We start from the raw sequence: 15,181 nt of genomic DNA, 5'->3' as shown, positions 1-15,181 counted from the left end.
CGCTCTCCACTCCTTTCCCTGTACGAGGATCCGTCTGTTGACATTGGCAGCGTGTGTGCTGCCGCTGGCACTAAAAAAAAAAAACTGAGAACGGCCTGCTGCAGCACACTTTTCAGCCAGGCCACTGCAAGGGTACACACGCTCCAGAGCAACAAAGACGTCATGCATTCTCACCTAAACGCAAGCTGTTTTAAGGCCTGTGAATGGTAATGTGATAAAGTGAGCAGTTCACCTTTCTGCCGCAAAAACTGTGCTGTACATATGTAACAACAATGCCGTATTCAGATAAACTGTTGTTGATAGAATGTTTATTACATAGAGTAGGAATCACTAGATCCCGCTTTATGTTTTTTGGCCCTATTGCTCTGTGATTTTACAACCAGTGGGCATACTTAACTTGTTTTTTTTGTATGTAGCAGTAAGTATGAAGGTCTGTTGTTTTAGGTGAACCATCACTTTGGTCCAAGCCATAATTGCTCAGCTAATAATCTAGGACTGCTTTGATATTTTTGCAGAGATTCATGGTCACCGGTGGATGACTCCTGCTTGCTTAGTTTACCCTGACTTTGTTTCTACAATAGGTTTGTAATGAAATTTGTTCCATTTTGGTCCAGTAATGTTCCATTTTATGTCACCATTAATGAAAAAGATGCATTCTAGACTTTAGTCAAGCCATTAAATAGACATTCAATTAAATCTGTCACTGAAGTCGCAGAACTAAATCTTACTGTTCATGCACAGTAAACAGGGAAGTAATCTTTTTTAAATGTTATTTTGCAGTCATCTAAAATCTTAAGCTGTTTTCATCAGATTTGACTGGAGATTCTCAGTATGCACTTTTTATGTTGATCAGCAATTACATAATGCATTTTAACCTTACTTTAAGTTCAACAAAGCTGTTCAAATGTGTTTCTAATTTACCCATTTACACAAACACTTCTAAATTGATATTTACACTATACATGCTTCTTAAAAATAAAAAAAACATAAAAAAATCATTATAGACTTTATTCAGTGTCTCATTGAGATCAAAGATCTCTTTTGAGTGTCCAGGCCAAGATTAACAACATAACCAGCACGATGACAACATACCACACAAACATAAAGACATTTGACAAAAGCAAAATAGTTATACAACATTTACATAATGATAAAACTTAAATGTGTATGCCTTGTGCCTCCATGTCACATAAGATCGTTTTAAGAATTTTTTTGTGAGATCAGCTGCGTTAGATTTAGGTGATTTTGATGTTGATTATAAGGGAAAAAAGCAGTACAACTAAATTTCCTTTTTTCCAAATTCAGCACAGGCTCTGGGAACAAACAGCAGGAATAAATCCTAAGTACAAAGAGAATAACTTCCTGAGCTTTTTTTAAGTGCAAGTCTGTAAATAAGGAGGAAGCAGAGCAAGAATAGCCTTGTAGATAAGTACATACTAATGACCGAGTCTACCTGTAGACAAAGCAGGCCAACCAAAACCACCTTACAACAAGCAGAGGTGAAATAGAAATAGTTATGAAACCTTAGAGCTCCATGATAGACTTCATCTAATGTGTTTAAATATTGTGAGAAAGCATGCATATACAGAAAGTCACCATGATTATGCACAGACATGAAATTGGCAGCTATAAGTCTCTTGTTGGCCATAAATGAAGGACACAATTTGATTCTCAAATATGTACCTAATTTCAGTTTTTGTGTCCTAGTTGCTGGATATGAAAAGAAGCATGTATTATAATTTCAGGATATTTAGAATGACCTACAGATTCACCAACAGAGCCCTGAGAAGTGAAGAAGTGGTATCAGATTGAATATTCAGTTACCTAGATTTTCTAATAGAAAACTTCATGGATGGAATTTTGCTTTTATGCAGAACAAGATTGAAATACAATTGCATTAAACTGTATTGAATGCAAGTGGCAGCTGACTGAGATATATATATATACATATGTATAGAAAAGTAATCGCAGGGGTCCCACTGACCCCAGGGGAACACCCAGTCACACCAAGTAGGCCGGAACTGAAAACTTTTGCCTGCACACACTGAGATTTAACAAAAAGAAAACAAAAAAAAAAGAGCAACACAATGTAGCATGTTGTCGAAAAGTACTGAATGAATTGATCTAATATCCTGACATAAAGAATCTCAAGACAAAAAGTTTTTAGGGCAAATTCTCACTTTTATGCCAATGATAATGGGGTGCTGTGTTCTTTCGCTTGATCCTGCTCCCAGTCAGCTGCAGCTTGCATTCAATACAGTTCAAAATAATTTGTTCGATTTAAAACTTTTTTCTAGAATTAAACACGTATCGATGACAATGGTATTCAGTGTTTTACCCAATAACATGTTGACATGCGGAACAGTTGGGGAACCTTGAAAAACCTTACAATTCTCACCTACCATCTTTCCTTAACTTCATAATGTTTTCCAACAAGGTTAAGAAAAATCGCTCAGGAATATACTGTAAAGGTCATGTTTGAAGTATTATATTGTACTGAAGGTCTGTATTGTAACTGTGTAGGCATGTCCCTTTTTAGTATTTTTTTTTTTTTGTGGTTTTGTCAGTGGGTACAAAGGAGAAATCTTATGGCTGGATGTATTGTGGAAGCATTTACCCAAGATAACTATAGAAAATGACATATTTTCTATCCATGATCTACTGCCACCATCTCTATAAGGCAGTTTCTTTCATTTTGTAAAAAGATACATACAGAGACAGTTTGCTTTTCTGAAAAAAGCTAACAGTTAGTTTAAAGTCTAGAAAGACTGAATATGATTCTGAAGTACGAGTTGATCTTGTGAATTATCCCTGCTGGCACTCGTTTTTCATAAATGTATCGATACATGTATGCCATTGAAGTTTCTAGTTCATTACTCTATTGTATCATATTTGCTTGTGATGCCTTAATAGAGGTGAATCCTACTCTTTATTCAAGCCTTTTAGGCCAATTGGATCCTCCATACCAAAAAGCGATGCTAAAAAATGAGTGAATGAATGGTGAAGGCATGTTACCCACTGCCACAGACACTAGTGAATTAGTTAGTCTGCTGACTCTGTGAGTCTGTCACCAAAAGAGCCACTGATGCAGTTCATTCAGGAAGTTAGGAGGTCATGACATCATTTCCTCCATTACTGCCTGTCCAGGAAGCAAGAATCCAGCTTTTCAGTTTTCACTCTGGTTGAGATCTGTTTTACTTTTCCTCAAAAAAAAAACCTAAACTCTCTGATCAAATCTGTGCTTGTGTTCAATTTGTGTTTAACTTTCTCATATTAAGGTTAGCCTCAGCTGATTTAAAAAAAAAAATCTGTAAGTACATTATTTTTTGGATCCCATTTTCTGTTTGTATCATTTGTAATTCTTTCTACAGCAGCCTTTTCTTCGTTATAGCTGCAACAAACAGAATTTAACGGAGATAATTCAAACCTTTACAATCCTTTTTTTTTCAAGTGCCACTCTGTGTTTTTTATTTTTCACTCATCTGTCAGACAGTTTAGCAGCTAATTTCTGGCAACAATTGATAACAGGAGAAAAAAAAATGCTGAAAATCCGTAGCCTTTACAAGAAGAACATGGTAAAACTTCAGGTGTTGTAGTTGATATGAGAATGAGAACTAACTTGGAGGCAGCCAGACATTTAGGATAATATAAGTGATATAAAATAATATCATCCAGAGATCTACATTAGACTCCAGAATGTCTATATAACAGCCAGCTGAAATGTCTAAATCCAAAAATAGTTGAGATGAAATCTGTTTTTTGGGGAGAATAAACTGCCGCGCAGTAGCTGCTGCTTAGATGGAAAGGTCAAGTGAACAAGCTAAAAGCACATTGTAGCCCACAGTTATTGATTTCTCCCACTGCAAAGAGTACGGTAGAAAAACATCTGGGGATGCTTCTGTGTGTTTTAACTATACTTTGTTTTACACAATATCTGGCCTCTGTACCCCTCACACTACACTGAATACATTTTGAAATGCTCTCCTCAGATTTGCTTGTGTGCTGATCAAACACAGAAACAGGCAAGCTGTGGAGATAGGAGGACGCGCACATAAAAAATTGTCTCGAAACGTGTTAGCCACCAGTAAACCAACGAATGGGAGAGTGTGTGTCTGCTTGAGCCGTTATCTTAATTTGAGCGTCCTCCCTCCTCGACTTTGGTTCGTCATCAAGGCCAGCAGAGATGCGGCCGGCTTGTGTTTGGCTCAAAGAGATCAGAAACCAGATCAACATGACACCCAGAGGCCGGTATCATTGTAATTTATTACTGCATTCCTCATTAATATGGCAGCTAATGATTGTTTGCTCAAAGTGCCATTTTGGTAAGTAACATGCTGTCAAAATTTACACATATTGTACAGAATTGTGAAAACCATATCTAACTTGTTCAGGGTTACTGATTTGACTATCAACATTAATTTGTTTTCTAGCTCTGCAAAGAAATGCGTCTTTTCTTTAACATACACTTTTAATTTGTCCCTCATTCGGTCTCTGCCTGCAGGCAAAAGACAACCTCATTGTAAAGTGATCTATAGAATCTTAAGCAGTGTAGACTGCAACAGCATGGTGGCCAACATGATCCCTTAAGGCTAATGTGCCTGTTTGACTGTCTGTTCTCACAGCACTGAGCCATATCAGCTGTGATGCTAATTATCAGATGGAGGCAGCTCTGTCTTCCTCCACCACTTTAAATTACTCCCTAAAAGGCTTACGTGTGAGCTGAGGATTCAGCCATTTTCTGCAGTCATGTGGAAAAAGGTTTTATATATATGGATATTATACAAGAAAAAAATATTTTCCTTCAGGGTCATCACATTTTCACAAATACAACCTACGATGAACAATTATTCATTATTTATTTAACAAAAACTAAGCCAAAATGCAGAAGCAGTGTGTGAAAATCTGAGAACACTCCATGATTCAACAGTTTGATAATCTTTCACATTGCTGTGGAGGAATTTTGGTCCACTCTTCTTTACAACGTTGCTTCAGTTCATTGAGGGTTTGCACAGCTCTCTTAAGGTCCCACCACAACTGGTTGAGATCTGGACTTTGACTGGATCATTGCAACACCTTGATTATTTTCTTTTTCAGTCTGTTGCAGAGTTGCTGCTGTGCTTGGGATCATTTTCCTGTTGCTTGACCTAATTTCAGCCAAGGTTTGGCCGTCAGACACATGGCCTCACGTTTGACTCCAGAATGCTTTGATATACAGAGGACTTCATGGTCGAGTCACTAACTGTGAGATGGCCAGGTCCTGCGGCTGCAAAACTAGCCCAAATCATCAACCCTCCACCATTGACAGTTGGTGGGAGGTGTTTTTACTGATATGCTGTTTTTTTTATATCAAAAGTGCTGCTGTGCAATACGACCAAACATCTTAACTTTGGTGTTGTCAGTCCAGAGAACATCGTTACAGAAATCTTGTGGTATTTTCAGATGCAGCTTTGCAAACCTATGCTGTGCAGCCATGTCCTTTTTAGGTTTTCCCCAGGCAACCTTTCCAAGTCGTTTTTTTTTTTCTAATTGTGCTTCATGAAATTTGAACATGCTGACTCAGGCCCTTTAGTAGTCTGAGATGTAGGTCAGTGTTGTTGTTTTTCTTTTGCTGACCATCGCATGGTCTGACCTTGGAGTGAAGTTGCTGGGACATTCATTCCTTTCTGGAGCGTTTTCCATCAGCAGCACCTGCACTGCTACTTCCCCTCTTAATTCCTGCAGAAGCAGTAAGGGTGCACTTAGTTTTTCACAAACTGCTTCTACATTTTCTGGCTTAGTGTTTGTTAAATGAATAATGACATGGTGCAATATATTACATATACATACATCCACCTTGTCTCCCAGTATCTATTCCAAAAAATTATGGTTACTCGATCACTAGGTCTATAACTGTGTACTTTGCTCATTGTTCATGTTTGTATGATAGAATAGCTAACACATGTTGTACATATGCATTAAACGGAATCATTCTTGTTTTTCTAGAAACATGGATATATTGGGAGAAAAAAGGAAAAAGCTTCTGACTAAAGGCAAATTTAGAGTTTCATTTAAATATCCAAGCGTATAGGATGATGTTGATCGATGTGGACGAGTGCTGAAGGACGTCCTATAGGTTTGAGGGACAGGGGTATCAGTAGGGAAGCAGCCCCAGCATCAAGAGTTCCCATTGGGAAGCCCACAACCGTGGAGCCCCAGGCATGTGTCACGGCTTACTAAAGGCAAATCATTAGCCAAGGACATTCAGCAGCACTAAAACACATCATCATATATGGTGTTACAATTTTGAAATGTGGTCTGCTTAATGTGTGACCGTGTAAAGAAGAAGGGATGTAAATGAGGAGTTCCAGTGTGCACATGTATGAATTGTTAGTATAATGACCAACTGTGGTGCCACGATTAGTCACGCAGTCTATCCGGTGAAGGCAATGGCAACCGTGCGTGCATCATTAGGTTTCTTTTGTGATGTGTGAATACATTTGAGGCCACACCGACTTCCTGTGTGTCGCTGCTGATTATCAAACAAACAAAAAACAAAAGAGTTTGTTCCACTACATCTTTTTTTTTTTTTTCTTTAAACTTGTTAGTTTATTTTTCAGTTGCTTAGAAAAACAAAACAAACAAGAACTCACAGGTGACCCACTGGTTCCAATCGAATGCTTCTCTCCATCGCCCCCCCCCCGGCTGCCCCAAACTTCATGAGAATATGCAAATGGGGGTGCATCTCATTCAGCCAGTCCATTGGGTCATGTCACCCGAGCTGAAGGGTCTAAGGGCACATGAGGTGGGGAGGCTCCAGTACCACACAGGGAGGGGGCAATCCCCACCTGCCCCAATCTGCTGTGAGAGGGGGTTGCTCTTTGCATAATAGAAACTGATCGATGAGCTTTTTTTTCTTTTCATAAAGTAAAACATGGTAATACCACACTCACACACTTGCCAGCAAGCAAGGTATTACTGTTGAAGAAGTCTTAAAAAAAACATCAGAAGACAAAATTATTTATACATAAATGAGCTAGATATAATTTAAATTAAGGACAACAAAAGACCAAACAAACAAACAAAAAAAAGACCAGATCACCTCTTAATCTGACACATAGGTACAGATGATTAAGATGCTCCTGCAAACACGTTTATGAAACACCCATTTCATCTGACTAATCTTCTGGGGTGTGCTTCTACCACACGGGATCTTAATTCTTGATGCAAGACACAGAAAATAATCCAAAAACACTGCCCACAAGAGATTCAGTGGGAAACTAAGTATACGTGTGCATGTTTGTTACTACTCCCAAGCAAAGAGTTAATTCCTGATAAAAATGTACTGATAGGCCAATTTCTAGCCGCCCAGCCAATCTTTCCTATGCGTAACGGCTCTGTTGCACAACCCCCCTCTATTTCACTGTTGTTAAATACTAGTTAATATACTGTATGTAGATTATATATAAAGCCCATTTATACATGGTGCATGATTGGCTTGGTACGTCAATATCATAGTACAAACATCAGCTGGAACAAGGGTCACATAATATGAGCTAATATGAAGTCAAATAATAAGATTTTCCTCTTATCATCATTATCTTCAAATACACATGTTAACAGTGATTTCAGAAACAAAGCAAGATCAAATACAGTCCATATTAAACACTTGCAAAAAGTCCACTGCAAAAAAATGGCTTGAAAAGGGGATTTCCAAGCATTTAACATCATGTGTGCCATGCTTTTTTTTTTGTTATTGTTGTTGTCGCATCACTATTTTTTCCTTCTTTTACTCTTCAAATGCGCGTTTTCCTTCTGCAAAAGAACAATGGTATTACGTCCAGACTTGGCTGACCGGTAAACATGAGCCCCTATTTATTTATTTTTTTAAAAAAAGAATAACTGACAAGGCCACTAGTCAATTAAAACATCCTAAAATCCCTCACTATGCTCAACTCATCTCTCTCACTACAGAGATTCAATCTTAATCCACAAGCACTGCCTCAAATTTAAATTTTTTTCATCTTTAAATTTGAAAGCAAATCGCCTCAAAACAGTGCAAAACAAATCAAACCTGTGCAATAAGGCCTACTGCTATATCTTATATATACATTTCATCATAAAAACAAGACTCCAAAATGAAACATCCATGAGAAAAACAAATGATTAAAAAATATATAACAATCTTAATGAAGGGGTTAACAAAGCATGGACATGCGCTGCTTAACCGAGGAGAAGAGACATTCCCCTGCAAAACAAAAACAAAAGAATTATCAGACAGCAGTGTCTGCTTTATTTTTTTTTTAATGCTGCCCCCTCCTTCTGCCCCCCAACCACACTACAATATTTCTACTGCCTAACTGGAGTGCCAGCGGGGTGTGTTGGGAGTGTGTCGCCTCACAGGGGCTCAAGCAGCCATCTGCCACCCTATTCTAGCCAGCCTGATCCTTATCCTCAGTCCAGCCAGCCCCAGCAGGCTTGCCGTCTCATCCCCTCAAAGGGGCTTCCTGCTGGGGGGGGGGGGGTGTACAAAGGCAGCGAGGAGCTGGGGAGCCTTCACTGCAAGGCCCTTTGACCTGGTCCCTGGCCCGGCAGGGCAGACAGCCCAGACAGACATCACCGTGTCTGCTCCCCGTCGCCTCCTCCGCCTCCCTTTTATCAGCCACACAGACCCCAGGGGCTAACGGAGAGACAGAGGAGGCAGGGGGAGGAGGAGGACACAGGGAGAGGGTGGCTTGGCAAATGAGCACAATGGAGAGACTGACACAGACCACCCTGACCCCCTTACCCTTCCCTCCTCCATTCATCTTTTGGGTACAGATCTCTCCATTCCCCACGGACAGGCTGCTGCCCTCTCCCCCTCTCCCCTGCATGACCCCTCTCGTCTGTTCCCTCCTTTATCCCTCTACAGCCACAGCCGGTGCAGCTCCCAGACTCTGTGTGGCCAAGCACGCCCCTACTGGCCATGTAGCTATTAGTGTACAAATAACCAATATGTAGTGATGCACTGATGGCTCAGGGATACCTGTTCGGTAGCTGTCTGTACGGTTTATTTGTGGCAGTGGTCACCTGTCTTATGAAATTATACTTAAGCTCAGTAGCTGCATATATCTCCTATTTATGCAGGCAAAAGTGGAGATACTTTTTCTATTTAATAGCTAGAAATTAACTCCGGGGCTTTGTCTCAACTAGGCAGTGGTGGTAAGCTTTTGGATGGTACGGTTGTAGTATTGGGTGGTGAGGGCCTCCAGGGGGCTCCAGCGGTGTGCGTGCAGCTCGATGACCTCCATGAGCAGAGAGCGAGTCAGCTGAGACTCGGCTGGACAAAGCATCTTGTCCCTGACGGCCGCCAGGAGCTCCGTCATCATCTCAGGGAGCTGCTCCTCCAGGAGACGCCCCGTGCTCTGCAACTGGAGGGGAGAAAAAGGGGTTGGAGAGTGGGTGTAGGTAAAGAAGTACGAGGTCGAGAATGTGTGTGTCCCTTTCTGAGAGCGAGACACAGAGTCTGGCACCTTGTTATTGTGGATACAATCAAACAGCAAATATTCACACACCCTCTGGCCATGAAACTGTGTGAGTGAGCATCTGGGAAGGGTTTGCCTTTCAGAGCTCACCTACCTTTGCTCTTTTTATTCTGATACCCAAAGACCGTACTTTATCCCTCCAAAAGGACACTTTCAGTATATTTCATCTTGCTGAATTTTTTCCATTAATGTGGCTGTTTTGCCTCTTGAGTTAGCAAGATGTCCCATTCAAGATGTCCAAATCAAGATGTCCAATTTCTGGAAAGAAGCGTGCCGCTTGCCGCTTTATGAGACTCCTTGTTTCCTTGAATCTTTATCACACAGGACTGTAATGGAAAATCCATCATGTTGAATAAAACCGTCTTTACGGTTTTGTTGTTTTCATGTTTTAGGATATTTTTTTTTTGAAGTGTTTATTGTATCAGATCTTTAACTGCTGACCTGGCTTGTACACCAATTTAAAATCAGCTGCTAGTTTAACTGGAAGCCAAACGCATTATGTGTGCCTCTGTGTATGCCTGCATGTCTATCTCTGTGGGGACCAATTGGACTTTTGGGGACATTTCTGCAAAGTGAGGGCATTCCTCAAAGGGTTGGTCGAGGGTTAAGACTTTTCTTTTTCAACCTTTGGTGTGTGTGTGTGTGTGTGTGTGTGTGTGTGTGTGTGTGTGTGTGTGTGTGTGTGTGTGTGTGTGTGTGTGTGTGTGTGTGTGTGGTCCATACCTCCATGGAGCAACAGAGGACTGCATCTTCCTTAACATCTGTTGACTCTAGCAGCTACAAAGACAAGAACAGACATTTTATGACTGCTAGGGGAGCAAAGGGCTGCGCAACACAAAGTAAAACAGGAGAAACCCAAATGTAGTAACATGAAGTCAAAGTTAAAGAGGACAGTACAGTATAAACACACTATATGTATGTTAGGATTTAAACCAAATAGGAAGATTAGGCTAGTTTAAGTGTTTGCATGTGTTAATCACCTCACAAGAGAAGGGAAAGACGACCTAATCCCCATTGTAAATATTTTCTGCATTAACTTTTTAAATCTTGGATTTAAGACCGGCCTTTCCGCCGGACAAACTAGCAAACATCAGACATCAAGGCTTGCTTCGTACACACACATAAATGCACAGACACACTGTAAACACACAGTGCAGCCAAAGACAAACAGTGGAGCTGGTAAACATGCTGGCTGGCTGGCCGGCTTCCCCCACACGCTGGCCCCAAGCACAGATGGACATACGACTGGCACTTTGAGACGATGCAGAGAGAAATGGTGACAAATGGAGGAGAGATTACCAAATTCAGAGATGAAAGTATGAAAATGAACAAATACTTTAATAATCCCAAAGAGAAACTGGAATTATATTCCTCTGCTGCCAGATTAAAGCAGAAAGGATTTTTGTGAAATACGTTTTCTAACTCCAAGGTAGCTGGACTCCTCACAAGTCTGTTTACAGGAACTGCTTGGATTGAACAGAAGGAAAAAAGGAAGTTACAGGCCAGTGTTTTGAAAAAAGGGAAAAGAAAGTATAAATGCTTTTTAGTTAAAGAGTAAAGCTTTTTAGTTAAAGAACAACAGTGTGACTAAGTGACTACACAGAAAACCAATGTGTTGAGGAGAATGTGTTAAAAAAGGATGTGTTATTTTATTGTGATGCAATCAAATGATATAGACTATACTACTGTGGAGACATATCTGAATGTGCAGCTGCCTCTGGGTTACTTAGAAGACTGAACCACAACTTCCCAGTCTTGGTTCACTGTCACCGCTGTCATAATGTTGTGTAGGAGCAGGCTGCAGTTTACAGCAAAAAAAACCCGACACCATCATCTCAGCTCAAAATTGTAGAGACACAGCAAGCAATCATCTTCTGAACAAAGTGGAGTCCTCAAGAGTTATAAAGGACCAAAGACATAAGATAAAACGGAGTGTTTGACTGAATCACCAGACTCACTCCAAATAAATGCTCTGTAATGGGAGGAGGTGTAAACATGTTACTCTACAAGATGAATATTGTTTACAAAACCCCCAAGTGGTGTAAGCAGTGGCAAGTTTAATAAATTCTCTGGAAAATTAGCTCAAGTATTTTTGTGTTTCTATTTGGCTTCATGCTTAGCTTACACTCGGTCTCCAGCCCACAGTCTGCTAACATACAGTAAACAAATTAAAGCATGGCAAAATGCACGCTTTAAGAGAGAACTCAAATGAAAACAGCCTCGTAAAAATCGGCATTTTCATCAGTGAGAAAGAAACAAGAATAATAGCCATCCGATGTGATGATCAACATTTAATATGAGCTGGCCCTTTTATTTCCACGCTGTAAGCTCCGTGGCATTCCACCTCTCATTCAGGCCCAGCAGTTGCACAGACGTCAGCTCCTCACTATGCTGAGACGGGCGTGGTGACAGAGAGGCCGTTTGATGTGGGAACTCAAGTCCCGTCATTTCCAGAGTAGAACTATGTGACAAGCAGGATTAGCTCATAATGAGTTCTCCAGGGAGCTGAGGGTGAAGTTTTGTTCAATATCTTTAATACGGTCTAATCTATACTCATTCATCAGCAGCTCTCTTGCTCTCCTGTATTCACTGAAGCAGCTTTTTCTTTGTTGTTGTTGCACCATCACATAACGTCCTTTTATTTCCTTTTAGTAGAAGAAACAATGTCTGCAAAAAAAACAAAAAAAACCTGAAAATGATCAGATGTCTGGTTCATCACATTATCGAGAACCAAATCTCTGCACCGGGAAACCCCCAAAACTATGATGTCCCCAATCAAGTGTTTTTATCCGGAAGACATTCAAACAGAAAAATGAGGATGGGAGAAACCAAAAGGGAGAAGATGCATCCAACATCCAAGAGAAACATTCATTTATGTATTTATTGGTTTTTGCTGTGGCTTCATCTTTCAGTTTGACTCATGTATGCGAGTCTATGTTGAAACCTGCCAGCATACAGTTGCAAAAAAAAGACCCAAAACAAAACAAAAGAAACTAAACGTCGTCACTTCTCGCAGAGAGTACTCAAAGTGAAACTTCAACTTTAACCGTGTCTCTGCTTGTTGCATAGCAACAGCATATCTAACTTGAGGACCTTTAAATAGAAGTCCTATACCGAAAACAAAATCTCAAACACTGTATATTTGATCGTGAGGGCCCATGCAGACATTTTAAAGAGGGATACTGAGGCGCAACATAAATAACTTCTGATGTCACTACTAGGCACAGTGTGCGTGCGTGCATGCTTTCTGCAGTGTGCAACTGCAAACCAATATCCTGATGACGGCTTCCGAGGGCCACATGCGAGTCATTTGCTGGATAAAAGATGTGTGTTATCTGCTAAGTCAGGTTGCTTTCCAACTGCCCTTTGACCGTTCAGGACTTCTGGGCTGGGCAGGACGGCTGGATTTTAGATGGAGACATTTATTTGGTCCCTTAAGCTCTCCATCCTCAGCGAATGCTGTTTTGGAAGTTTTACAGCAGGAAGGAAAAGAAAACTTGAGAATTGCTGAAACTGTCGGAAAATGAAGTGATTTTGGATGTGAAAACACGCAGCAGAGGCTCCAAAGGTGCACATTGTCCACCAGTAACTTTCAAGGACTCAATTTATCATTTATATTTAGGTGTTTTAGTTTCAAACTCAGTTGAAGATTGTACATTTGGATTTTTAAATGTAAAAATGAATCATGAATCTGTAAAATTAATTCATTTTCCTTATATAAAGCTGTCATTTACACCAAATGACACTATGGTTGTTTTTTTTCTTTTTTTTGATGTAAATTGCTTTTTCTTCCTTCTTGAACTTCTTCCAATTTTTTTTATTTCTCGTGTCATTTAATTCATCTTGTTCTTTTTCAGTTCTTTTTTTCTTAGAAATGTTATCATTGTATTGTTATCTTCGTTATTGTTATGTTCAGTTAATCTTTGCTTTTTCTATTGCGGTTTTGCCCAATTGTCATTTTTTGTCATTGTTTTTATACCAACAAATGGATTATTTTTGTATTTATTTGTCTTTATATTACTACCTTTATTAATCTATTTCTCTGCATATTTCCTCATTTATTTTTATTTTTTTGTGTTACTCTTATCTTTCCATACTGCAATCATCAAAAAAAGCGTTGTCGCTCACAGTGTCGACTTCACAGGTTGTGACAAACTCCCAACTCGATATGGAGATAAAAGCCCAGCACTAACTAGTAACATTTAGTGCAGATCTGCTCATATAAAAGGGTTTAGTGGTGCGACAGATCCTCCTACTTTTGCTTGGAAGAGACCGAATCAGCCAGAACAACTTCATTTATTTTCAGTTACCGGGGAAACAGTTTTCTGCTCATGTGATCTGTTGCCTGAAAAGGAGTAACAGTGCAGACACCAGCACGATCCTGAACATTTCAGAGGTCTTTGATCTAGATGCACTCCCAGCATCAGCATACACAGTCTATTCATTGTGATGAAACTGAAAAACTACCGGGGTAAAAAAAACAAACAAAAAAAACATGTGTGGAAACTCAGCCCAGCAAACCTCGGCTTTGACCCAATCCTGCTGTGCAGGCTACGACTACTAAAGACGCTGCTGCAAAGTGAACCACACGTGGCTTGTAGCTGGATTCTGACAGCCACATACGACAGGAGGAGGATGAAAGTCAGGAACAAAGGTTCATGTGAAATGGACTTTTAACGAGCACGTTGGCTTGAAAAAAAACACACAGAAAACATATTAAGATCTACAGATATCTTGACTTTATACGCAGGTGTGTTCCTACCTCAAGCAGCGTTGAAATATATACAACGCCGCTGATGCTGGAAATTGTGTGTATTTCGGACTGGTTTCTCCACACCCTTGGTCATGCTTTGGAGCCTTTAACAAGCAGAGATAATGCCCTGGGCATACCCTCAGACAGGGTGTGGATGGCATGAGCCTCTGTGTCATTGTTGTGTTTGTTAACAAGAAATGGGGTGTGCGTTAGGTCCCGGACTGGATAAGGTGTGGACTGATAAAACAGATATGTGCCTCAACACCTGCCATTATTCCTTCCTCTCAGTCAAATGCCACATTTAAAACTCTTTAAAATTCTATTATCCCATCTCCTTTCTCTTCTACCTGTCATGTCTCGCGTTAACTTCCTCTGTACTAACTGTCAATCTGACCGCAGTCTCCGGCGCTTCCTCTCACCTCCTCCCGCCCACTTGCTTCCCCTTTCAATATTCCATCTGTCATTAACCACTTCTGTATCGTGGTGTGTCTGCTGTGGCTGCCTTATACGGTTTCCACGGTTACCAGGGGAGAACGTGTATGAGAGCATGAGTAGCTAATGAGAACTGAACCCGAGGTCACACACTTTCCTGGAACCGATAGCTGTCCTGACTGTTTGCACTGCTAACCAAACTCCAATGTGGTGTCTGCAGTCTAGACTACGTCTGGTCAAAAACAGGAAACCAAACTTAGTAGCAGACTGTCACTAGATTACATGTTAATTGATTGGTTATTAACACAGATGTGGAAACATACCTCTCGAAGACAAGTGTAGATGGGACACACCAGCACTCTGAATGGCTCACCAGAGCTGCTTCTCATGGTGCCAAATACTTCACACAAAAAGGTGATGAAACCCAACCACCGCTCCACGTCTGACTGCTGGAGCTCCTCGCGACGGGAAAAGTCCCTCTGTGGATGGGGAGGGA

General features: G+C 40.5%; 1 protein-coding gene across 1 annotated transcript in view; it reads right to left on the bottom strand.

Annotated features, from left to right (window-relative positions):
* Positions 1–1,007: 1,007 nt before the first annotated feature.
* The window catches only part of ctif (CBP80/20-dependent translation initiation factor), a 58,684-nt gene continuing 44,510 nt past the window's right edge, over positions 1,008–15,181 (bottom strand). Inside the window, exons 13-15 of the mRNA XM_075455100.1 lie at positions 15,009–15,164; positions 10,224–10,277; positions 1,008–9,386 (exon numbers count right to left, since the gene is read on the bottom strand). Of these exons, the coding sequence (XP_075311215.1) occupies positions 9,165–9,386; positions 10,224–10,277; positions 15,009–15,164 (432 nt within the window). The 3' untranslated portion in view covers positions 1,008–9,164. The remainder of the gene's footprint in view (positions 9,387–10,223; positions 10,278–15,008; positions 15,165–15,181) is intronic.

The sequence above is a fragment of the Odontesthes bonariensis genome, chromosome 22, assembly GCF_027942865.1.
Source record: "Odontesthes bonariensis isolate fOdoBon6 chromosome 22, fOdoBon6.hap1, whole genome shotgun sequence".
NCBI classification, from domain to species: domain Eukaryota; kingdom Metazoa; phylum Chordata; class Actinopteri; order Atheriniformes; family Atherinopsidae; genus Odontesthes; species Odontesthes bonariensis.
This window is presented reverse-complemented; position numbering and strand designations above follow the sequence as displayed.